General features: G+C 36.7%; 1 protein-coding gene across 1 annotated transcript in view; it reads left to right on the top strand.

Moving 5' to 3' along the window:
* Positions 1–26,901, top strand: part of MMS22L (MMS22 like, DNA repair protein) — a 123,623-nt gene that overhangs the window by 66,184 nt on the left and 30,538 nt on the right. The window contains exon 14 of the mRNA XM_056125206.1: positions 25,559–25,752. Within this exon, the coding sequence (XP_055981181.1) occupies positions 25,559–25,752 (194 nt within the window). The remainder of the gene's footprint in view (positions 1–25,558; positions 25,753–26,901) is intronic.

Here is a 26,901-nt window from a genome sequence, read left to right as displayed (position 1 = left end):
TATGAAATGGCAATTATTTATACTGCCAAGCTGATTTAATTTTTAACTTTGTTTTGTATTTTTTTAAACTTCTGGAGAGCTCTTCTTCCCCTTTCTCTCTCATTTTTTATATAGTATAGTCAGAATAAAAAATAGTCAAAAGAAAAACAGGAAGGGAAGATTTTTCTTTATCTTTTTTCTCCCCCCCCCACCAACACCTTCCCTCCCCTCCCCCCCCCAAAGATTTTTCTTCTCTGTGGAAATCTTTAGTAAAAGGTGAAAGATTTATGTGATCTGGAAGATTTTTCTTAAGCACCAACTTGCAATGCTACAAATATTGAAATCTGGCTACTTTATATAGGTTTTTGATTTTTTTTTTGATAGAAACATAATTGCTATGTCATGGTTCATTTTTTGAACAGTATTTTTGCTGAGGACTAGTTGGGATTCTCATTTACCTCTGCTTTAGGGGGAGAAATATTTGAAGATTTACAGATCTAATTAAATAAGTTGGGTAAGTGAACCTTCTAGCGAGACAAGTATTTCTTTAATATTTTATTTGAACTATTTCTTTTACCTTGTGATAGATAAGATACCACAAAGGTACCAGATAGACTGTCATATAAAATACATGGAAACATACAGTATTTTAAATAGCATTCATGAGATACTTTAGTACATGTAATAATGTATATTAAATACATTAATATCTATTAATACTTGTGTACAAATTGACTATTTTTAGGGATTGCTCTTTAGTAAACAATGCTTGTATATAATTTGAATTCAAAACCAGAAAGGATAATCAGTGGAACAAGGATAGGAAAAAAAGAAATGGGAAAGAGATAGGTCAGCATGATCTTACAGCAGGTAAGGTACTTGCACAGCAGCCTTGCACACATCTGACTTGGGTTCTATTCCCGGCATCCTGTATGTTCCCAAGCACTGCCAGGAGCGATCCCTGAGCACAGAGCCAGGAGTAACCTCTGAGTATCACCAGATGTGGCCCAAAGACCAATAAATCAATAAGTAGAAGGGGAAAGCCAGAAAAACAGTTTTGAAATTGGTGACAGTTGAATTGGGTGTTTGAAAATAGAGTTTATAATTATAGTAGAAAAGACTGCAAAGAGGAAGGATCCGAAAGATCTGGTGGAAGAGATGAGGAATGTCAGTTATATCTAGTGGGAGGGACCAAAGAAAGGAGGTGCTGGAATAGGAGAATGAGCTACGAACTGAGAGCTGGAAGGTATTTAGTATTTTTCTAGAATGGGTGAAGGACCTAGTTTGAAGAAGGGAATGGCTATGTGCTTTCACAGTAAGATAATTGCAGATTATAAAGGACTGTTGAATTAAGGCAAGAGGTTTGAAGAGGAAATCAAGTAATCGTTGATTTTAACTGGGATTCAACATGTAGTCGTTCTTTTATTCTTCTCCCCACTGAACTATTAGCTGCTTGAGGAACAGACCTTAAACTGTTTCTTTCCTCTTAATTCTCCTGCCTCGAATACTTCTTGATTCTTTCTCTACTTGCCAAGTTTGTATCTTACCAGGCATAGGTAGCATATGCTGCTTCTCCCATAAAGAGTGTTTATACCCTGCCAGGCAGAGCAGAGGTCTCTCTCCTTTGTACATCCTGTTCATATTCTCATCACCAGTGCATCGGTCACTTGAAGTGTTGTAGTCTGTCTTTGCCAGTCTTCATCATGAGAATCTTACTTTTTGAGTCTGGCCAATTTGTGCTGTCCATATTTTTATTTCAGCACTGGATACCCAGCTAAAATGCCTGACCTACAGTGTTTCTCACTCAGTTAGACCTTGCTGAATGAATGAATAATATATAGATGGTTCTGGCAGCTAGTTAGATAATGGATGGAAAGACAAAGAAACAGAGTAAAAGATCATTGTGGCTTAAATAAAAAAAACTAGGAATATGACGATTTTTTAGTACAAAAATTTTAAAATGCAATATGAAAAAAAGAGTATTATTGGTGTTGCTGTTGGAAGTAAAAATAAAAAAGGAACCATCTAATGACCCAGATGGTTGCTGTAGAGTCAGACAATATTTTAAGAACATTTTGAACAACTGAGGACTTTATTATGTTGGCTAAATCTGCTAGTTTTGATAAAATGATTAATTATCATGTAGTCTAAGGTTTCTTAGCTACTGTAGACTTGATTACCATATAAATATCAAAAAGCCTTTAGAGGAGTCAGAGCAGTAGTATTGCAGGTAGGGCACACAGCCATTCCTGAGTTCTATCCTCAGGACCCCCATAGAGTCCTACAAGTCCCACGAGGAGTGATCCCTGAGTAAGTCTTGAACACTGATAGGTGTGACCCCAAAACAAAAAAACCCTATATGTCTTTTTTTTTTTTTTTTTTTGGCTTTTTGAGTCACACCCGGCAATGCACAGAGGTTGCTCCTGGCTCATGCACTCAGGAATTACTCCTGGCAGTGCTGGGGACCATATGGGATGCTGGCAGTCGAACTTGGGTCCTCAGTGTGCAAGGCAAACACTCTACCTGCTGTGCTATCACTCCAGCCCCCACCCCTTTATGTCTTTATGTCTTTAACCTTTATGTCTTTAACCTGTTTCAGTAATAAATGCAGAGGTTGATAACTTGGCAAGCACTGTCTTATATATGTATAATTCTATCTCTTGTGTATTGTTACAATTTGGGGAGGGGTTAGACCAAATATCAGACCTTCTTAATTTTGATGCGCCTATGCCAAGCCTACTAAGTATATCTGCTTATTCTCTAAACATCTTTAGTTAATCCTTAGAGCAGTGATTGGTGATAGATGTAACCAAGAAATCTTGAGAATCTGTCTGTGTCTGAAAACTTGGGCATGATCACTGTATTACCACTAAAAAAAGCAGGGACCTGGCGGGGGGGGCGGGGGAGGGTCAAGAAAGCACAACTTCTGAAAGTTTCCTTTTGAAATGAGGGATGATCTTTTTTTTTTTATTTTTATTAGTGAAACACCATGAGGTACAGTTGTAGACTTACAAATTTTTGTGCTTTGGTTTCAATTATACAATGATCAAATACCCATCAAATACCAATCAATGATCAAATACACCAGTGCCCATTTTCTACCACCACAGAGTGATGGTTTTTTTTTAACAAAAGGTTATATCTGTGTGATAATTTTTCTTTTTTAGTTAATATTTTTCTTACTAAAAACATACCAGTGTAATGAAATTATTTTTTCAGGCCATAAATGCATCTTAATCCATGACCTATATTTTTTGTACAGTGAATGCCTAGCATTAGGCAGGAGACTTCTGTTCTCTGCTTCATACTCACACTTGATTGTCCAATGTTAATCTGTTAACTTTGATGTTCATTCTCTGAATCCACAAGTGATGTTACCAGAGCATACTCATCAGAAACAAACTTGATACAATCATCTGCTCTGCTATAATTTTCTTGCAACTGCAGAAAATTCAATTATGGAAAGATGAGTAGATTTTTTTTTCTTATCTTTTTGAGAAGTTTACCAAAAACTTCTGTTACTTGTGTGTTTAAACTAGAAGAGTTCATACAGGTACTACCTTTTAAAACCCTTGCTTAAAATGCTGAAGTTTTATTTGTGCCATAAAATACTGTAATTTTAAACATACTGCCTGCACTATTTTTGACATTTAATTATTTTTAACTTAGCATTAGGTTATATTCTATTTTTCCATTAATGATTGGGGGGAAACTGAGGAATGTTAGCACAATATGAAATTTTTTAACTACTGCTGCATTAAATCACTTAAAGAGTAATTTTATATAAGTGTTACTAAGATCTGTAACTTAGCTACATCTAATTTTATACTGCCTCACTGAGGAAACTTATTGTACTTCTAGTAATGCCTATTTAGTGCTTTCTTCTAACCCTATTTATGTCACATTGAAAAATAATAGTTTTTCAATTCCCTGTTCTCTTCAGAAACATCCAGTTGCTTCATTTTTTTTTGAAGCAGGTTATAAATGAGACATTTGGAATTTGAGGCTTTTTTAAAGAGCATTTACCTCTTAGAGTATATTTTGATAGGTATATAATTTGACTTATGACAAAATTGTGTGTGTGCGAAATTTTTTTTGTCTTCTATAAGAACATGCAGGCATAAAATAAAATTTTATTACAGGTCTTTGTAAAATGTAAATTTATTACAGGTCTTTGTAAAATGTATGTTAATACATTACTTGTATTCCAAGTTTTTTTTTTTTAAACACAATCCCTTTGGAGGATGTGAAAACATAAGTGTTTTTCTTTCATTTTACTGAATATGTGTGTAGTTGCTTATATATGATAGGGGGTGAGTTTTGAAAAGGGTCTTATCGCTTCGGTTTATTTTTTATGGGGGGGGGGCGCGGAAGGGTATTGGGCCACACCCCTCCATCCCCATGGCTTATTTCTTTCTCTGTATTTAGGGATTACTCCTGCTAGGGCTGGAAGAATCTTATGCAGTACTAGGGATCAGATCTTATCCATGGTTAAGACGAGTGTCCTACCCACTCTCCAGCATATCTCTCTGGCCCCTTCAGTCGCCTCTTTTTCCCTTGCTGTTACATATTCCCCAAATTGTGCTTATAGAAAGATGGGCCGGTTAGGGGGGCAGGGATGGGTTTATAAGAGGCAAGTAGAAGAATTAAAAATCATTCCAATAAAATGGTTTAATTTATGCCTCTGCAGTTAAGCAGTGCTCCTGGTTAACAGAAATACCCTTCAGCTACACCGGATTTTGGAGGGTTGGAGGGCACTCATTTGCACATAAATAGCCATTAACTGATAAATTCCCAGAGGTCTCCTGTTGCATGTTAGTGGTTCTGACCTACTTAGCTAGCTTAAATTTGTTTTACAGAATTATTATAATTCTATCCTTGGTACTTAAACTTTGTGATTAATGCATGCCTCACAATACAATTAAAGTATAATTACACAGTTTTGCAGTTTCCTATCATAGTTTTATTATTACAAGATCTGGATTTTGCAAATATTAGAAGAGCTGAGGTTTTGATATTTATCACTTTTGCTGTTACTATGTGATTATGTTAAATGGGACCCTTTTATGACTGAAGAATGGATTGGAGAGAAGTGAATTATTAAATGTATCATTTTTTACCTTGGAAATGATTGGGCCAGTTAAAGTGACAGTCACTGTTGTATGCTACTATGTAGATTCACAAATTCCAGACATTCTTGCTTATTTTACTAAAAGCAGACAAATCTACTGCTTTAAAAACTGTATAGCACAGACCAATATCTCTGGTGAATATCAGTGTGAAGATCCTTAACAGAGTTTTAGTGAACTGAACCCAGCAATACACTGAAAGGATTATACATTTCCAGATGTTTTTAAAATATAGTAGTATATTTATACCGTGTTCCTACAGATGTAACGTTGTGGTCAGTGTTGGGTGGGAGGCAATAGAGGCAAGTAAGGGAACCTGAATTCTGACTGAGACTTGCTGCTTAATTATGCAGAAGTAGCTCCTGTTCCTGAGATCTGCATCCTCAACTGCAAATCGAGGAGTTTAGACTAATAAGAGTTTATTAACAAGGTCCTGCCTGGGACCAGATTTTGTTATCTGTCTATTTTTGTAGTTATAGAGCTAAGAATGGCTTTTGCGTGGTTAAAGTTCTATAAAATAGCAAGAATACCAATGAAACCCAAATATTTGCCAAAAATGTTTGCTAGTTCCTTGAGTTCCCTAAGTCACCTGTCAAATACTGACATTCAGCGTTAACTTGTTGATTTTTTTTTCTAATTAATATTGTAATGTGTTGCACAAGTGTTTTGGGTTCCCTTGTTTACATCATCAGTGATGTGATGACTTGCCTTTTCAATACCCATATTGGGATGGTCTCTTAAATGTGAAGGTGACAGCTGCTTTAAAACTTGAAATTTAGATTCCGGTTTTTCAAAAAGTAAGCTAAAATTAGAAAGGTGTTTATCCTGTTGAAAGGGGATAAAGAAACACCTATTTTGAAGCACTCTGGAACACTTTCAGTGTTTTGTATTTTTTTTTGAAAAGTACAAATTAATGTTTAATAATATTCAGTCAGCTATAGAAATCTTTTCTATAAAGTTTTTCTGAATATTGCTTTTGACCTGTGTACGGAGGTATTTCATGCTGAGACTTGACTTCCCCAACCCCTGCTCCTTGAGCACAGAAACTATGGGCTGCTGTTAAAGCTCACATACGTTTGAGTGGCAGTCAGCTATTGCAGGTAGAGAAAAGCAGAGTTGTATAATGTTTGCTTATTAGAGACAATGAGTTAAGTGATTTTCAAACTTTTTTTTTAATGTGGTGAGGGAAAATGTGGGCCCTTCAAAGAAGTAATGGGAGTTCGAAAGAGCTACTTTGTAAAGTTGGTGGCAGTCCTCCACATTTTTCCAAAGAGAAAATGGTTAGCCTGTAATAATCAGTCTAAATGAATTCAGAAATTCATTGATTGTCCTAGCTCTGGGTAGATTAGGCAGAGACTTGCTTCAAGGAGTGGAATTTATGAAATGTTTGCTGCATCCAGCAAGCAGAGCCGCTATAATACAGCTGCCTCCTCAGTGGTTTGCTTTGATCCTGTGGAATGAAAGGACAGGAGGATCAGCTCAGGTCTAAATGAGATTACAGCTGGTTCTGCAGCTTATCTGGTCTATTGCCAACTAGTGTGGCTTTGCACGTCCTAAGGGGTTTACAACAGAAACTGTTTATTGAGTATCATCGGTTTACTCAACACAAGCAGGCTAATCCTTCCCAGCCTCAGCGTGATGTAGAATTGTGCAGGAGCCAACCCCAAAGCTGGGGTAGCCAGACCCTCTAGAGCCCTTTGTCTCACTCTTTATTGATTTTCACCTGAGTTAAAGACAGTAAAGAAAAAATAAAACCAATAACCAGTTCTATCGTGAGCAAAAGGTTAATCTTACCTAAAATCTTACAAAAAGCAGCCGTTAACCCTAGAAGGGACAACGCACTCACCCCCCTTCCTAGGCAACTGGGATTTTCTAGTTTCGAATTTTGAAGAACAAGCTAAGAAAAACAGCTTAAAAGATCTTGTTAGGCATTCCCAGTTAAATGCTCAAGTCTCCTAGTAATACTATAACAATGGACTTTATATGTAGAGTATAGAATGATTTTTTTCTACATAGTTTTTTTGTATATTCAGTTTTCACACTGCAGTTATCTTTACAGTGTGGCAAACGAAATGCATGAACAGAGCTAGACACCTTTATTACAGGAAAGAGCACAGCTACCAAGGAAGTCATTCACCAGTGGTCATTTTTCCTGCTAGTATCTTGTTCATAATTTATTAATGAAAAAAGACTAGAGTTAGGTGTATTTGAAAAGTATACCTATATTTTACTATTTTATTAAATATGTTTAAAACTCTGTGGTATAAGGTTTTAATTCTTCATTATCCTACACCATAAGATGATTTGGTATCAGGAAACCTGGGTTAATTCTATTTCCGTTACTGGCTCATCAAATTATATAGCCTGAGCATATTTTTCTGTATATGTCACCAAACAGGAGAACGTAATATTAGTTATTTTGCTATCTAATCAGACTGAATTGGAAAATAGTAGAAAATAATGGAATTAATTAGGTTAGTAAATTGGTAGTATTGCTCAGCAGCCAAAAAGAGCATTAAAGAAATAGGTAGACTATCACTCTCTGCTGCTGCTAGAAAGGATATTTAAAACTTTGGTTGCTTAATAATCATAATACCTTTGTTCAGTATCTGTAATTCTGAACTGCTCATTGTTATCTTTAAAGGTGTATACTTTCAGGCACATTGGAGAGAAGGGTTTATAGGTAAATATTCTTCTCTTAGTAAAAACAGTAATTATTGGAAAAACCACAAGTATTCATTGTAGATTCTTTTTTTTTAAATCTGAGTTCTGAATAATAAAGTATTATATAAGAAAAGTGAATCAATGTATTTAAGTAAATACATCAACGTATTCTCTCCTGCTAAAGTGATTTTTCTTTCATATACAACAATAGACGTGTAGATTCCATCAGCTGGATCATGTGCTTTGTGAACAAAAAAGGTAGATTGTTTTCAAGAAAAAGTTCAATGTTCTCTCAGTTTACTTTTTCCTAATTGGTGATGAACATGTATCCTCAGCTATATGTAAGCACAAAAATGTTACTATGGAAACACGGAGAGCCATTCTAAATTTACTGTGTGATGGAATCAGCTAAGACTGATGTTTATCTTAAATACATAGCTAGTCCAGTATTTAAACCTAATGGACAAGATATGTACCAGTTGAAAATGTAATATTTATCCAATCATTTCTATTCTATCAAGCTTGGCTCTAAAGCAATAGGTTGTACTCATAGAGCAATAAATTTTTAGTGCATTTGGAGATAAAGGCTATTGGTGGTGATTGCTTAAACTCTTTTTGCTCAATCATTTGAATGGTGCAAATCAAAGCATTTTGTCAGACTGTGAGAAGTTTCACCTAGATATTGCTTCCCACACACACGGGTCACCATATAAATTACGTTCACGGTTCTACAGCATAGCTGATGCTGGAAGTTAAATTGATGCCCAGTGGTAGAACTCGTAAAACATTTTCCTGTTAACACGACCAGGCAGGGTTGACATTGTTGATGGTGGGTTCCGTCTAATAAACCATTGGCTCTCACAGTGATTTTTACTCAGTTTCAGAGGTGATGATGATACAAGTTTAGTGATCCAACAGTTCTTCCTGAATGACAGAAAATTAGCTCTACGATCTATATTATCAAATGTCGAGAAGAGTAGGAGTAGGGGGTGATTGAAGCCTAATATAGCCTCATGTTCTGAAAGATGATGAATTTCAGAAACAAACTTTGACTTGGTATGTACCTTCTTTGCAAAGAAAACTGTTTTTTTCTCAAAAGATTCTGTTCTATATCACTGTTAGAAATTTGTGAAGTCTTATTATCAGCAAGTTGCATAGATATGTAAGCTGTGTCCTCCTTTAAGAATCTTTTAGTAGACGCTTTTCAGATAGGAAAGCAGTGTGAGTTGCCTTTTTGTTTGTTTATGTGTTCTGTAATGTTACTTTTCTATATAAAGACTGTAAGCTTTGTCAGAGGGTTTTCATTGTGAACCGCAGCAACAATCCATCAGCTTTTTCCCATAAGAATTAATTACAGGGCTTGATTTTCTTCTAGTTGTTATAAACAATGGGCACTGTTTAAAAATTTTATTCTGAAGTGTTTCTTCTCCGGTCATAAAACTAAGTAACGCTTTTTTTTTTTCTTTGAAGTCAATTAGTTTTCCCCATTTCTAATAAAAATTCATAGAAAGCTTAACAGAACTTACTACTTTACTCGCCCCCCCTCCATTAAGCCCCAAATTAAGGATCTTTCCAAGTTTTTTTGAACCTGTTTCTGTATTTCTATTACACATTCATTCTCAATTAGTGATCTTTCTGTTATTTGGTTTCATTTTGAGATATCACAGGTCTCTTACTCACCTCTTCAGCATTTTTTTATCCCAGTATGCATGGCTTTTTTTTTTTCACATTAAGAGATGAGCTTTTTTTGATGTGCAGATAAATGTTATCAATGGTGCTACGCAGATGAAACCTGTCATGTACAAATAGCATGTATCAAGCCCCAAGCATGCAGAACTAGATAAATCGCCTCATTTGCTGAAGCCTTGCAAAAAGAAATTAGTGATATAACAAAAGCCTTTGAAGCTCTCAGCCCTAATAATGGAGTTTCATAAAAACCCCCACAGATCATTGACTCAATGGGTAATCTTTTAGGAAAACTTTTACCCCCTCTGTATTTTCCTCTCTTGAAAGAATGGTGTAAGTTAAAGTGGTAAATGGTGTCTCTGGACAGAAATGTGTATGACTGTATGAAATACCTAAATTAAGTTATGTAACTGGAAAAACTGAGTCAAAATCAGGAAATTTATTGCTGTTAAGTACAAGTTTTAAATGAATTTATTTTATTTCTATTTGATGACTTTTATGATTGGTCTTACACTTTGATTAGAAAACTTTTTAAATACAAATTTCAGATTATGCTTTTCTGTAAGTTAGTATATTAGTTACCTAGAAGTTACATCTGGGTTTATTGGGGTGAGGAAAATAACTTCAGCACCGCCAGGAGTGATCCCTAAGCTCAAGTCAGGAGTAAGACCTGAGCACTGCCGGTTGTGACCCAAAACAAACCAAAAAGAGAGAATTCAGGATAAATCTAGAGGAAACAATTAGTTTATACCTAAAAAAAAAAATTAAGTGGTAGAATAAAAGTTGTAAAATCTATTTAGTATGTTTCATTCTTCTGAGATATATCATTATGAGAATCTTAAAACTAGTCTCTTATAAAATGTGCACATTTATAATTTTATAAGTACCATATATATTTTATATGTGAGTTCAAGCAGTTTACAGAATTCTAAAATATATTTTACTCTAGGTTTAGTTATTAGAGTGGTGTGATAACTATTATTTCTATCAGATTTTGGTAATATTTTTGATATAGGAAATTATTTCTAAAATATCTGACATACTTTTTGGTTCATTTGCTTAAATGGTTTTTGAAATCTGAAAACAAATTATGAGAGTTGATGATCCTGTTTTTAGATTCATTATTAGAACTGGCAATGGTCAGTGGGTCTTGTTGTATGATTTACTGCACTTCTTGATATGTATAAGAGAAATATTGAGGATGCAGAATACTTAAGAGGTTTTAGAAAAATTATTTATCAAAGAACACGACTTTCCCCAATGCATTAGCTATTGTAATTATACAGTGGTCCAATCTGTTGACCTAGAATTGGATTTGATTTAAATGGAACGGGATAAAAAGAGACTGGGCAATTTCAGTATTTATTGATACACCTAGTCCATTAAGTTAAATTATAGAGCAGATTTCAGTGTGACAGAGACATTTGGGTTAATGTAGTTAAAAATCAGTCAACATTACCATTAGACCTTTTCTTTTTAGGAATTTATTGCCACCAATTAGGAAAAGTACTCACAAATGAAACTTAGCTTACTTACTTGAGATATTTGACCAAATATTTCTGAGCCTCGTGAGGTTTTATTTCCTGGCACCTCATGTTCCCCTGAGCACCACACATGCAGTGCCCCTGAGCACTGCGGGGTGTCATCTTGGGGATCCCCAGCACCACCGGAAGGACCCAGATATTTGTGGCACTGCAGAGCCTGAGCAGTATCACACCCTTGATTCCTTGTTCTGAACTGCTTGACAGTTGGGAACCTCTTGGGAACTATCCCCCACCCCCTGTCTCTGCCCGCTATCATAAAAAGTGTTTGGGTCTTGCATCTTTAATAAAATGATTCTGAATTCTTTCTCGAAACAAAGCACATTATCCCTAGAGCAACTAAACTCATGTAGAATAGTGTGGTGTAATGATTGTGTGTGGTGCTAGAGCGTAGTGCTGACTGTATACTGTTGTTTTCAGAAAAGACTGCTTGGCATGGTCAGTGTTTCAGTAGTTTAGGGAAAGTAAAGTAAAGGTAAAGGCCCTCCCGTTGATCGTCGATTTGCTCGAGCGGGCCCAGTAACGTCTCCATTGGAGACTTTGTTGTTACTGTGTCTGGCATATCGAATTTTTAGTTATTATTTTAAAGGATGCTGGGGCTGGAGCAATAGCACAGCGGGTAGAGCATTTGTCTTGCACGCGATTGACCCAGGTTCGATTCCCAGCATCCCATCCCATCCTGAGCACCGCCAGGAGTAATTCCTGAGCGCAGAGCCAAGAGTAACCTCTGTGCATCACTGGGTTTGACCCAAAAAGGAAAAAAAAAAAGTATTTTAAAGGATGCTCACTATAGCTTCTCAGATGTCCTGCCCTGTAGCACTGTCCTCCCATTCTTCATTGATTTGCTCGAGCAGGCCCCAGTAACATCTCCATTGTGAGACTTTTTGTTGCTGTTTTTGGCATATTGAATACATCGGGTAACCTGCCAGGCTTTGCTGTGCAGCAGGATACCCTTGGTAGCTTTCCAGGCTCTCCCAGAAGGACTGAGGAATCGAACCCGGTCGACCACATGCAAGGCAAATGTCCTACCTGCTGTGCTATCACTCCAGCCTGTACTCCCCAGTATCTGGTGAAAATTAAAATGAAACTCACTTTAAAGGAAAAATAGTTATTAATGAAATGTGAAAGCAACAACTGAATAAAATTTGAGTTAAGTACAGTACATGTAAAATGTTGCAGCGTATGTTTGATATTCATGTTTTATGCTGGATAGATAAGAAAATTAGATTGCTTTCTTCAGGTGACCCTGATTATTGCAATTCTCTTATTCTAAGCAAGTCTAGAGTTTCTGAGATAGTTACAGTGGTTTCTTAGGAGACTTAGAACAGCTTTTTTTCTTTAGTCTGCTTTCCCAGGGGCCAGAGAGATCTAGTACAGCAGGTCAGGTGCTTGCACGTGGCCAACCTCAGTTGGATCCTTGGCACCACAAATGCCCTCCCTCCCCACCTAGCACCCATAGGAGTAATCCCTGTCACAGAGCCAAGAGTAAGCCATAAATACCACCGGGTTTCCCCCCAAAACAACAACAACAAATGTGTTGTTCTTGTCCTTAAATGTGAATTTCTTGAGGTCAGGTCTACTTAGTATATAGTATATACCTGTTCATTGGGGGTGGTGGGTGGGGCACAGGGAGATGAGGAAGAAGAAAGTGAAAAAGATTGTGAAGAATGTTTGATATCATCACTTATTACCAATTTTATTGTAGCTGAGTTGGATAGATTAGTGATCAAGCGACTAGGAAGCCCTCAGCTCTCTCCCGCCACCTGTGTTCGGTGGTCTCAGGCCACTTCCCCACCCAGGATGGCCAATGCTATGGGCGGATGAAGGAGAAAACGAGGGCCAGGCCAGTTGATGATCAGTTGCCATTTATTCCATTCTCCCCACAAACCTGTTCCAATCTCACTAAGCCTCTCATTCCCGTCTCCTGTCTCCCTTGCTTGTCTCTCTGCGCTCTGACTCTCCGCCTTGGTGTCTCACCAATTCCCAGCATTGGGGGTAGCAACCACATACCCAGGTCCAGTAGCACAATCAACATATCAAAGCCCTGGGATGGAATCATCCCAAATTTGGTGCTGGGAAGGTGCAATGGTGGTGGGATTGGTGTTTAAATATTAACTGTAATCAAATATTGTGAACCACCTTATAAGATAAAACAATTAAAAAAAACATATCAAAGCCCTTCCTGATTGCCTGCAGCCAAGCGATCGGGCTTAAGGGCAAAATGCCACTTAGAGGGTTTTCTCCTTTACTTAGTCCAATGACTTAATTTACATCTTAATTAACATCTTAATTCTATTTCTTAATATTAGTTATTTTGTATGGACACAGTAAGAGATACATTAAACTTGTAGGGTGGCTCTCCTGGGGACATCTCGCTATAGATCCCATACTACAGTGCTCACGGCAGATTAATTGTTCCTGATCCTAGCAGGGTCCTAATCTAGTTGTTACTTTTTGGATCATGACAGAATTTGTCCATGATGATGCTCTTAACTTACAGTTCAGTATTATGGCACTTTGGCCTCGCCCATTTCAATACCAGGCTAGCTCACAGCTTGCCCTGGGTCCATCCATCCAGAGCCCTCATCGGGACCCTGCTTTTGGGGTGCTAGGAAGTAAGGGCAACTGAGGCTTAATAAATCAAGAGAACAGATGGCCCAGAGTAAATATCATTCGGAGTCCATTAACTCCCAATTTACAAAAGCAAAGCATTAACTGTCTTCTTGTGTCTATACAAAAAGAACATTACTCTGAATTAACTATGCAAAGGACTTAAGGAGAAGAGAAAAGCAATATTTACAAGTTAACAGAGTCTGATTAGGAGATAAAGGTGATTGACTGGTTGGGGAAGCAGAGCACAAAGAAAGAGGTTACAAATAAACATAGAGAAATGGGAGCACTGTGTTGGGAGTAACCCAGCAAACCTAAAGTCCCTGTGGCAAAGCAGAAAGGACAAATTGGTGTTATCCTACAGTAATCTGTTTTCCAAAATACCTTCTTTTTATTTTACTTCACATTTGCCTATATTGCTAATTTACTCTGATTTTCTTTTTTAGCCAGTTCCTAAGGTTCTCCCTCCCTTATTCTTGTATGAAAATTCTACACATTACAATATTTTTCTACACATTACAATATTTTAGATAAACCCAATGCATATATGCTTGCTTAATTATGCTTTTTATTTATAGTTTAAGAAGAAGAGTCTATTTAAAACCCCAAAGATGAGTTGACTAGTTCAGATATTTTTTAAAGATGTGTACATTTCACTATGAGATGTCTCACCTCTGATTGAATGCCTCTAATATCAAGGACAAAAATCTTAGATCATAACTTATGATCTTGCAAGATATCTGCTATGGTTAAACTTGGAAACTCACTAGATTCATATTATCTTTCATTCATTACCTTGTACCACATACAGCTATTAGGTTTAGAGGATGAGTGTCCTAACTGCATAGAAGCAGAATAAAGTTATTGTAGCATTGCAGCCTTTGGGAAATGAGTTGTCATGATTAGATGGTGATCGCTCTCCTCCTTTAGGAACCCTAAGTGATGTCATCCATCTGATTAAAATCTCTTATAATGTCAAAGGACTCAACCAAGCCTTAATGTGGTCTTTATCCTCACCCATTTTTTTTGAAAGCATCATGAGATACTGTGAAACTTGAATCTTAATAGGTACATGGTACTTTTTCTTGGATTCTTTGTTCAGGACTAGTACTTGTTGATCATATAAAAATTATTCCCCAAACATAAAATAAGTGGCAAAGACCACAAAATTAATATTCCATTTAGGATAATGCATTTGAACACCATCTGTTAAAAGCACTTGCACAGGGCCAGATAGCTCCTTGGGCTGATCATAGATGAAATATTTGCATGCAGAGGACTTGGGTTGAATCTCCAGTACTATATGATCCCACCAGTGACCACGGAAGCACAGAGTCATTGGGTAGCTCCTGAGCATCCCGTGATGTACCACCCACCCTGCAAAAAATCGTAAAGGTACTTGCACTTTCATGCTAATAATGCTAGTGATTATAGGTTAAGTTGCTCAGGTTTGTCTGTCATGCTTGATTTTTATTAGATGCTGGTGTAAGAGAGCTCGCAAGCATTAGCAAAAATGTATAAGTCATGTGTTGTGGTAAGTCATTATGTATCTTTTCTTATGTGCCAAGTCACCCCTGCACTTATTAAGTTAGCTTTTTAAAGACATACTAAATTGTAACATAAACCTTGCAGTTACACAAGCTGTTTAAGTATATGACTATATAAGGTAATCCCTTTTAAGCTTTAGGTTATAATGGGAACAAGTTACTGGGAAGATACATGTTCTGCCTATGTTGATTCTCTCTACCCCAAACAATTGTTTAGATGGTCCCTGTGATCTAGTCTATACCAGTACTCATTTTTGTTTCCTATCATTCTGCTTCTTAATCTTTTCATTCTGTTTTATCAAATATTTTGTGAGATCCCCTCATCCATTATGAAATTTCATATACTATCAATTTATGGAATAGTGCCAGTTAATATAATAATGCCTTAGTGTATTAATAAAATATAATAAGGCCCTTCCACAACCTGGCAATGCCGTGTTTATTCCTAGCAGCCTTAGTAATCAACTGTTCCCTTTTTGTGCATTATAATACTTTGTATGATCTTTGTACCAGCATTTAATTGGATATTCTTTGTGAACAAGGACTGTATTTGAGAGCATCTACTATAACATCTTATGTAATAAATATTAAAGATTTCTTTAACATGGCCTAAACTAATCATCAGGATGTTCCTAAGTAAGTATACTTTTGAACTCTTAATCTGGATTTCCAGAAACCTTTTGGATGTTGTTATTTAAATTTTATCAGTTTAATGAATAAGCTTAATTAATAATATTCCTCAATTCAGAATACTTCAGTGGCTCCTTCCCACCTTCATCCTTACAAAATGAAGTCTTGTTTTTTTTTTTAATAAATTTATTTTTACATTTTTTTTGCAACAGAATCTGCCTAAATGGTTTTAATGTCTCTAGCCTCAGACACAGTGACTGGAATTTAGTAATTTACTGAGAAGTGAATGAAGAAAACTTGTGACTGAACAAATGGGGCCTAATTTTCTATTCTGAAATTTATTGCCTTCTAATGCCACTATAAAATTTCTCCATTAGAGTAAGAGGGGTTACTTCTTTCTTCTCCCCCAAAACACCTTACTCTTTTATATATTCCTGCTAAGGTATAAATTATGTTACTCTTCAGCTTTCATAGCCTGTTACTTTGATTTCCTCTAAAAAGTCCTTAGCATGCAGGAGCCTTCAACTGGAAATTAGGTCGTTCTTGCAGTTCCTTCTGACACTCACTGTACTACTGTCAATTGTACTCCCTGTTGTTGTTCCTTGAATATATGGATTGCCAGCAGGGCACTTTTTCACTTGCTGTTTCTCCTCCATGAAGTGTGTCTCCTCTGCCCTCCAACCCCCCACCCCACCCCACCCCCCCCGACTTGGCTCCCATGTGAATTGTTCCCATATTTATTGATTTGCTCAAAAGTTTCCTCTCAGAAGATGCTTCATGGTTGTTCAAGTTGAAATAGTAGTGTCTATCACTCAGGATCCCAGTGCCTTTATTTTCTTTATTTCGTATCTGACATAAAGCTTGCTAAACTGAGGTGTCCACACTTACATCTTTCCTTAGAATATAAGCTTTTTCAAAGGGCAGAGGCACTCTCTGTTTTGTAAAATCTGTGTTCTTAAGATCTAGAACATGTGCTTGTTGAATCAGAATAAAGGATTTTATGTATCTATGTCCCATTTCTTTCCTCTTCACCTATCCAGTCCTTAACCTGGTTTTTGAGAATTATTTCCATGCCTTAAAAAAAATTGTCTTGCTCTCAGTGATTTTTTTTCTGAGTTGTATAAAACAGTGTTATATATATATATATATATATATATATATATACATATATATATATTACTGAGCAGAAGAAAGATTTCAACCTCCCTCTGGTACAGGATTATGTGTAATTTCACTGTTCATATAATCCATGGGCCACTAGATACATAACTGTTTGTTGTTCTTTCGCAAGAATTAAATAGGACATATTTTAATAAATGAAACTGTTGTTGACCAGAAAATCAAAGGCTGTCTTTTGAGAGTATATTTATCAGCCCTATACCAAGAATTAATTTAATACTGTAAGTACTGTATTCTTCCCATTTTATAAACTAGGAAAGCCAGGAAGAAAATGGCTTAAAATATTGTCCATGGGCAAGCATCATCTACCTAATAAGAAATCTTTCTTTCTTTTTTTTTTTTTTTTAAGTTTTTGGGTCATACGCAGCTATGTATGGCTTTGTCCTCAGGTCACTTCAGACAGTATTCAGAGGACCAGGTAGGATACTGAGGTTGAATTGGGGTTGACCACATGCAAGACAAGTGTCTTAGTCCCTGTGCTACCTCTCCAGGCAGAATAAGGACACTTCATCTCCTCCCCAAACCTACTCCCTTCTAGCCCTGCTAAGAACTGAATAAGTAATAAACTTAGTCTTCAAACTTAGAGATGTGTATTTTGCAATTATACTGTTAGTCAAGACTAAGAACTATAAAGATTGATCTTAGTTATTAATATACCCAAGAGCCACTGAAAATAAGTGAAATGAGATGTTGAATCATTGCTAAAATTGTTTTTGGTTTAGGGGTCACCCCTGGCAGTGTTCATCCTAGTGCTCTGCACTGAGGGATCACTCTTGACAGTTCTTAGGGACCACGAGGTGCCAGGCATCGAACGTCAATTATCCGCATACAAGACAAGCACCCTATATGCTGTACTATCACTCTGGTGATATGTCTTTAAAATAATCACTTTTTATTTTCAGTTCTGCTACATTGGTGGGGGGGGGGGGAGCAACAGCCTCGTCTTAAGTACTTTATTCTGTAAAACATTAGATCAGCATTGCCCTGCAAGCCAAACATGCTTCGTTTGCTTGGCTTAGCACTAGAGTCCTGATTTGTTCTACTTCTCCCATCTTGCAAATGAACTCAGTTATGGGCCACAAAGAAATTTTAAATTTCTACATGTCATTGACCTTTGAGGTCCCTGTAGTATAATCTACACTCCTCAGAAGTGTAAAAGTTTTAATGCATGTGCATTTGGTGTGCCTCCTGGGATTGAATTTGTGACTAATTTTATTAGGAATCTGGCATATGAATGAATGAATACAGCAATTTGACATTTAAGACATGTATTATTTATTTAGATAGTAAAACAATATTTGAAGAAGCTGTAGCTAGTGCATGATAGTTGACTGCCTGGGTTCAAATTTTGGCTCTAATACTAACTATCCTTAGACTAATATCTATCTTTAGACTCCTATAAAAGTGGCGACAATAGTTGCAGCCACAGGAATAAATTAGTTAATAGTTATTAAAAAAAAACAGAATAAAGTGTGGACATATTATCAGTAAGCAATCTGTAATTCTCTGATTACTAGTATTGTCAGTTCTGTATGTTGAAGAGATCTTAGTGAAGACTTGGAATAGATGAAGAAATAGCGGTACAACTAGTAGTTGATAGAGTAGGATTATATTCTGGTGTGTCTTTCTAAAGTCTCATTTTTTTTTCTCTAAAATAGACTCTACTGAATCTGTATATGGTAATTAAAATTTAGAAGCAGTAGCAATGCAACTAAAGTGCATATTATCTTGCCTTATGGTCTGCAATTTGTTTTAGTCTTAAGTAGTGTGATTTGGTACTTGAGCAGTTCCATGGAGGGTCGTAGAGCATTTTTCTCACTTAACAGAAGAAAACGGTTAAGAAGAAGTCTTATAAATTTTCTGGGGTTTCAGGCAGGTACTTTCTATCCTAGGCAAAAGTTAATTTTTCTAATTTTTCTTAAACCTTGAGAAATCCTTTGGTGTACTGTCTCCTCACCTTGATCTCATTACTCATCCATCACCTAACACTCTCATGCCTTCCACATATGAACTCATGCAGGAATCTTTTTGAGGTATCTTTTTGAGAGGCACTCCAAGATATCCTGAGGTTAATGTTTTTGTCAGCCTGACTTCTAACTGATGGCCTTTCCTGCTAATGGACATGTGCAGAGTTGGCCAGGACTGAAGCTAATGTTGTTTTATTTTGCTAAAGTCATTTTATCAGGAGACTCTTATTTTCTTCCTCTTCTTTCCCAACTCTCTCTTTTCCCTTGCTTTGCGTTATTGGGAAGGTGGTGTACACACTTGGCTGAATGCACCAGGTTGTGTTTCTAGCTCTCGGATCACAACGACAGTACAGTAGTGATGATAACTCATGGCTGATGATTTCCAGGGTGGTTTCCAGGAATCGAACTCTTGATCTCTTGCATCAAGGTAGGAGCTTTGCCTCTAAGCACATTCCTAGGCCCTTTTCCTCGTTTTCTGAAGTCAGTATTAGATGAAGTAAATTTTAAGCTCTCTTCTCTCTTTTTTCTTTCTGGAAATGCTTTTACTTTGATTATGATAGCTTTTCTGAATATCAAAGCACATTATAGCCCTATTTCATAGATATGAGTGAAAAGACAAGAGGCTTTAGAAATGATATTTTTTTTATCTTGAACTATCTCATATTGTGTGTTAATGTACATTGAAGAAAATGTCAGACTTGGGATAGTACTAAAAGGAGATTTTAGTCATTTATTATCTGTTATTTTTGTAAGCACTTGTCAGTTACATCATATATACTTTGTGTGGTATGAGGTCAGTCAATCAGTAGACAGTTTTACTTTAAATTTTGAAGTGCTGATATTAGAAATATTGCACGACCAATTATGTCTTAACAGGAAAGTGGTATTGAAGATTCTTGCCTTATTTCCATGGTTAGTGTTAAAGGAAAGAAAGAACATGAAAAAATGAGAAGTAAAAGCTAAAAATATGGTAAACCGGTAAGCCTGCCCAAGTGATATGGGAGAAACAGTATCTTGGAGAGGGAACTGATAGCAAGTCAGATGCACAATTCAGCCTCTCACATATGGGAAGTGCCTCGGTATTGTTGCCTATTTATATGGGGTGAAGATACAGGTGGGTAAATGAGTGAAAGTGCAGTAATAGCAAAAGGATAAAACAGGAAAACAAACCTTGAAAAACTGTAATTACCGCAACTGAGAAACCCTTTGACCATGATAACATTTAAATCAGAGTAGATTGATAGAGCGATAATGGAAGCACAGGAAGAGATGGTTATAGAGATGTGTAAGTTTGATTGTTTACAGCGTGTAAGGAGAGGTTTCTAAACACTTTCGAGGATGTTATTTTATGTAATCTTTATAACAGACCAGATTGGTGGGTTTTGCAAGTGATTATTTCTATCTATGACTTTTAAAATTGCTAATAGCTGGTTGTGTCAGACAACATAAATTACTTCTTTCGCCTCTGTTTCCTCATTTTGAAGTTCCAAGTAATAATGGACTTTCTTCAAGGGTAAGAAAGAATGCTTACCAAACACCTAGCATGGTACTTGGCATATGGTAAATACCAGTAAATGTAGGATGTTGGTAGTTTCTGTAAGAGCTACAATTTGAATAACTTGACATTTAGCAAATTTTTGGTAGTGTGGTATAGTGCATCTTTCAGAATGTAAGTGGACTAGTTATGCATGTGCATTTCCATGTGAATATCTCCAAGATGATCCTAACCTTTAGGTCTCTTTTTACTCCAAAAAGTGCATATATTAGGAAAGTACAGATATTATGATATTTCTTTGAATTTTTAAGCTAATGTCTGTTTGTGTGTGTATGTGTATGTGTGTGTGTATGTATCTGTCTCTCTTGGTTTTGTTTTGGGGGCACACCTGGCAATGCATTACTCTTGTCTCTGCACTCAGGAATTACTCTTGGTGGGATGCCAAGGACAGGACTTGGATTGGCCATGTGTTGGAATACTGTATTACTGAAATCCACTCATGAATAGCTGTGTAAGGGTCTATCTAGCAGTGATTCAATAAAAAAGTTAAAAAAAAAAAGGTAAATGCCCAAACCATTGTACTATTGCTCCGGCCCCCTGTATTTACACACACACACACACACACACACACACACACACACACACACTCTGTCTCTCTCTGTCACACATACACACATATTTTATCTATATAAACATTATATGATATATAGTGCAGATATTTTTCATATATATTTCATGACTATATACATTTCACATATATTTAATAAATATGTTTCATATATATGTTGCATGTTCATTTTTTATCACAAGTGAGTTTTTCGGCATTTTCATTTTTGTAATGTACCTTCAGCCTATATGTAGTCACATCTAATACAACAAATGTATTTTTCAGTAGGCTGGTAGTTTCTGTTCCAGAAAATATGATTTAAACTCAGGATTAAGGAGTTTTTCTATCTATTTTCTACCTTTTCTATCTATAACCTCTCTCTGATTCCCATGACAGACCATCTTGGCTTTCATTTATTTTGCACCATCATTTTTAAATATCTAAGGCACCATGGTCACAATGTTACTAACATTTATGCTTTTGAAATGGAAAGTCACTGTTCTTCTACTACCTGCAGTCCCAAAGACCCTCCATTGTTGTGCTTATATTATTATTTAGTCGCCTCTTCTTCCACACTCATTTCAAATCCCTTTTCCACACTACTTGGCAACTTCTGTTTTGGAGTCAGACTCTGAAAATGTACTACCTTTAAATACAGTACATTCCCTTACTTTGTTTCTTTGTTCATTGCCCATGAGAGAGTTCTGGTATTGCCTTCTCCTGCCAGATAACTTTGCCTGACATGACACCCTGTAGCTCTTCCCATTTTGTAGCAAAAAGCAAGATTTCATCTCTTAAAGAGTATTCCAGTATGTGTGAGGGATTGGGTAGAGAGGAAACAGTATCTTCTACTTAACCAAACTTTATTTGTTCATTGATTCATTTAGTTATATAATTTTTGACTTTTGACTTTTTTACATAGTGCTTTGTCTTTGAGTGTTCCGAATCAGAGTCCTCAAGTTAACTTCTAGTTATACCCCTTGGTACTGAGGCATTTTATTCTGGGGAGGGAAAAACTAGTTCAGATGTGTTGACTTTATTTTTCAATATTCCCTTGAGTGCATTTTCCCTGCTGTGTCTTGTAGCTGTTTCTAATACAGAATTCTGCTGTCGCATCTGCCTGTTAACAAGGAAAAGTTCATGAGGCTTTTTTTCTCCATTCCCTTTTAACTTAGGCTTAATGAAATTTCTTGAAGGCAAATAAGGAGAGAAGAAATTTTGTGTGTTTCTGTGTTTGTGTATCTGTGTGTGTGTTCTTCAATTAGGGTGTGTTTCTTAATGTGTAAGAGAAAATGATAGACTTGAGTGAGATTTAGGACCAGATTATGGGGATAACCTTCTTATCCATGTGACCATTAGGCAGATTATTTAATTTTCTTGCTGTCAGCTTCATTATCTCTAAAGAGGATTAATGATACCTATCTTGTAGAATTATTCTGATTTTCAAAGAAGTTCTTGTTACATTAGAAATTATGCTTCCTGTATAAGTTCTTAGTGAAGAATGTATTATTTACTTAGAAAGTTAGCAAAATTCATTCTACCTATATATAGTAAGTTGTTACCTTTTCTTTTTTGTTGTTGCTGCTTTTGTTTTTGTTTTGGGGCCACTTCAGATGTTCAGGGGTTAGTCCTGGCTCTGTACTCAGGAATCACTCCTGGCAGTGCTCAAGTGACCAGTACAGGATGCCAGGGATCAATCCCAGGTCAGTGGTGTGCAAGGCAAGTGCCCAAACTGCTATACTGTCTCCCTGGCCCCTGAAGCCAACGCAGTTTACAATATTTACACATGGTGATGTTATTTTAATTCGACCCCATGTGCATTGCATGTACTTGCAACATTGGTTATGTTGATAAAGACAGCCGAGATAGTTGTCAAATGGATTTTAATGAATTATTGTCCATCTCTTTCAAATCTGAAGCATCAGAAATGACTCTCTAGCCGCATGTTCAAGCATCTTAAACAGGTTTTGTTTGTTTGTTTGTTTTTGTTTTTAAAAAGGGAACTACATGCAGTGATGATTGACCCAATTGTGTTTGATCAGAGCTAGGGGCTGGTAGATACAGTCATTAAGGCTACCAGGGCCACACTTGGCATTGTTGAGTGTGGGGCATGTGGCATTGAACCTCACACCTGCTGGGCGTGTGCTATATATACTTGGCCCTCCGGCAGCTTTTTTTTGTATAGAGGACCTAGAAAATTGTTGGCTTTAATGAGAATCTCTACTTAAGAGTCTTTCCCCAGGCATTGATGTACTGTTTGAGGTAACTTAAGTAGAATTAAATAGTGCTTTCATGATTATCTAGGATTTTCAATGAGAGGGGGGGCTAACGTTCTCATTTTTATTTGTATGTCATTCTGTGAAAAAATGCTTAAGATAGGATCTTAGAACCAGTTTGATCTTTTTTATGGAGCTAGTTTAGGTATGTGTAGCTCTGTAGCACTGTCCTCCCATTGTTCATCGATTTGCTCAAGTGATCCCAGTAACGTCTCCATTGTGAGACTTGTTACTGTGTTTAGCACATCGAATGCGTCATAAGTAGCTTGCTAGGCTTTGCCGTGCAGGTGAGATACTCTTGGTTGCTTGCCCGGCTCTCCGAGAAGGGTGGAGGAATCGAACTGGGGTTGCTCGGGTCAGCTGGGTGGGCTGCGTGCAAGGCAAATGCCCTATATACAAGTTGAAATTTTGTCTATTTATTTTGTGTTTCCAACTTTTCTTGCTGTAGATAAAATTTAAACTAAGATTGTTGGAATCAATTTGATGGGGGGGTCATAAGTATTTTTTTCTATTTTTTTAATATTTTAAAAATTGTTCATATTGATTTATTACATTCATTATTCCAACACCAATCCCACCACCATTATACCTTCCCACCACTATTATTTCCTATTTTCCCAACCACCACCTAGACCTGCCCCAGTAGCAGGCCCTAAATGATTTATTTTGTATTGCTTGTTATGATTAATTCTCTAAAAATTATCAAGATAGATTTCCCTAAAAGAAAGTTTGAAGATTATTGTATCTCAACCTGGAGTCATTAAGCTCTTCTGTAAAAGATTACTAACATATTTACAGGTTAAGCCTTGTGGTTGCCTTCTACTTTACATCCCATCGAATGTGGTGTGCTACTCCTCGTATGTCAGTGATGTGGAGTATGAGGTGTTGTGCAGCTGTGAAAGCTCGAAAAAATTATAAAATTTTGATAGGGTGATACAACTGGGATTGAATAATTAACTGAATGGTGACTTTGGACTCCGGAAGCATCTCTGCAGCTTGCTGATCTCTTTCAAGATTTATTTTTGAGTCTCTATCATGACCGGTTAATGAGCTTATTTGGCAAGCACCAAGACAGTAGTCATGGGCATGACTACCAGGCTCCTGGGAGACCAGGGGAATGCGGGGGAGGTCACCCACCCCCGACTCCATGGAAACCTGAAGATTTTGGTCACAAAACCCGCATACCTGAGTTTTCAACAGAGGGATTCATGCAAGAGACTTGCCCGAGCCTGGGGTTAGGCTGTGAGCTTGGCAGCAATTGGGTTTTGGAGGTTTTTGGCTGCCAGGACTCTCCTGGGGGGGGGGGGGGAGGGGGAGCTGTTCAACTAACCCCCTTTGGGGTATTCTGGATCTGAAGTTAGCCTGGCTTGGAGTCTGGAGGCATCTGAGAGCAGTCCACCCGACCCAGCCCCTGCGTCCACCCTTATCTTAGCTCCTCAGAGGGCCTCAATCATATTCTTGGTCCAATACTACAACCATTGAAGGAAGTCTTCTGCCTTAATTGCACTGTTTTTAATTTTGTTTTTCAGTTTTCTGTATATTTAGAAAAAGGAAATCTAAGCGTGGTATCCATGAATTTGTATCTACCTTCAATTGATGTGACAGTATTAATGTCATGAGTATACATTTAATTTTAGATGATTAATTGCTGGGTCTGTTGCATTAATGCCTTATATTGCGAGTTCATAGGAAAATCTTAGTCTTTCTACATGTGTTTCTAATATGTTCTAAGAGAAGTCTGTAATTTCACTTGAATTAATATGCTTTGTATAGCCTGGGCTGTGTCTTTTCTAAACAAAAAAATTATTTTTAGTTAAAATACCACACATAAACAAGGCATACTTACTTAACTCTTAATACATCCATGTCCTTAGCTCTCTCAGGGGGAAAAAAATGGTTTAAAAATTTGTTTTCATATCTCGATTGTAAGTAAAATCAGTTGTCATAGTGAGTTGCAAAATGCAGACCTTCATTATGAAGCTGCCTGTTTCTCATTTAGACCTGACATATTAAAAAGCATATAATTAATGGTTGACATTAGTAATTAACATTAACTTTATGGTGCCTGATATGCCATCATTCATCCATCAAGTAACCAGAAACGCATAATGCCATGGCTTACAGGTTGTAATGATATAAAACGATCTTTCAGTTTTCATATGGTATAAATGTTAAAAGCCCAAAATGTATTTTAAAGATATTCTTGTAAGAATTTCTGGGTGCTAGCCATATTTTTATTTCTTTTTAGAAGTATGCATCAACAATTGTGTCAGGAACTTCAAAAGGAGAACGTGGACTTAAATGTACAGTCCTCATTATCGGCTAAAGAGCGCCACCTTGCTGCAGCCGCCAGAGCTCTGTGGAAGCACTTCTTTTCATTCCTGAAGAGTCAGAGGATGTCCCTGGTAGTGCCTCTCGCACAACTGGCAGATGCAGCTGCAGGTCAGCGTGGTTAATTTGCTAATTAGTTTCTCATTTTGCAAACTCTACCAGTTTTTTTTTTTTAGTCTTGTTTGCTTGGTAACAAACTCTTATTTTACTACAGTATAGTAAATATTTTGACAACATGAAGATGTATCACATCTTTTAAGTTAGCATCCTTTGGCTTGTTTATTATATTTCTAAAAATTGTGTGGTTGTTTACTGAAAATAAAAGTATTTTTCAATCTTTGAAATATTGACCATGAATAAACTTCATGTGCATGCAATATTTGTAAATAAATATTTGATTGCTTCTATATCAGATAGTTTATCTCCAAATTGTATGTACAATGTAAAACTACTTGTAAAAAAAATTTAAATGTAGCATAAACTCCATTACTAAAGCAGATGAAGAGAAAAATGTTGCTGTTTATATGAAATGCTGTTCTGAAAGCTCCTAGATTGTGTTTGTGGCTCTAATTTCTACTTGATTAAGGAACTCTAAATTTTATGTATAAATGAAATTATACACAAAATAATTGAATATACATGTGCTCATACCGTTTTCTAGTAAGAGATTATTATTATATTTTTAAAAAAATATTTTTTGGGGGCTGGAGCAATAGCACAGAGGGTAAAACATTTGCCTTGCACGCGGCCTACCCAGGTTTGATTCCCAGCATCCCATATGGTCCCCCGAGCATTGCAAGAAGTGATTTCTGAGTACATAAGCCAGAAGTAACCCCTGAGAATCGCAGGTGTGACCCAAAAAGACTAAAAAATAAATAAAAGTATATTTTGCCCCAAATCTGTTAAGACATAGTGGGAGGTCTGGAGAGATAGCTCAGGGGTGAAGCACTTGCTTTTTTCTGGCCAACCCTGGTTTGATCTCCAGAACTGCATAAGGTCACCTAAGCATAACCAAGAGGGATCCCTGAGCACAGAGCCAGGAATGAATAAGCTGTGAGTTCCACTAGGTATGCCCTCTGCCAAACAGAAAAAAGAAACATTAGGATAAATTGGAATTGTTCAAGGGATTAAATGTATATAAATTCAACTTATATTGATATATTGATATTAAATATGAAGCTGAGACAAACCTAACATTTCTACTAAGGTGTTTTTTAACCCTGTTATGTCTAAAGAAAGATGAACTAAAAGAACTACATA

The sequence above is a fragment of the Sorex fumeus genome, unplaced genomic scaffold (genome assembly GCF_029834395.1).
Source record: "Sorex fumeus unplaced genomic scaffold, SorFum_2.1 ptg000054l, whole genome shotgun sequence".
NCBI lineage: Eukaryota > Metazoa > Chordata > Mammalia > Eulipotyphla > Soricidae > Sorex > Sorex fumeus.
The sequence above is the reverse complement of the archived record's forward strand: the minus strand, read 5'-3'. Positions and strand labels throughout refer to the sequence as shown.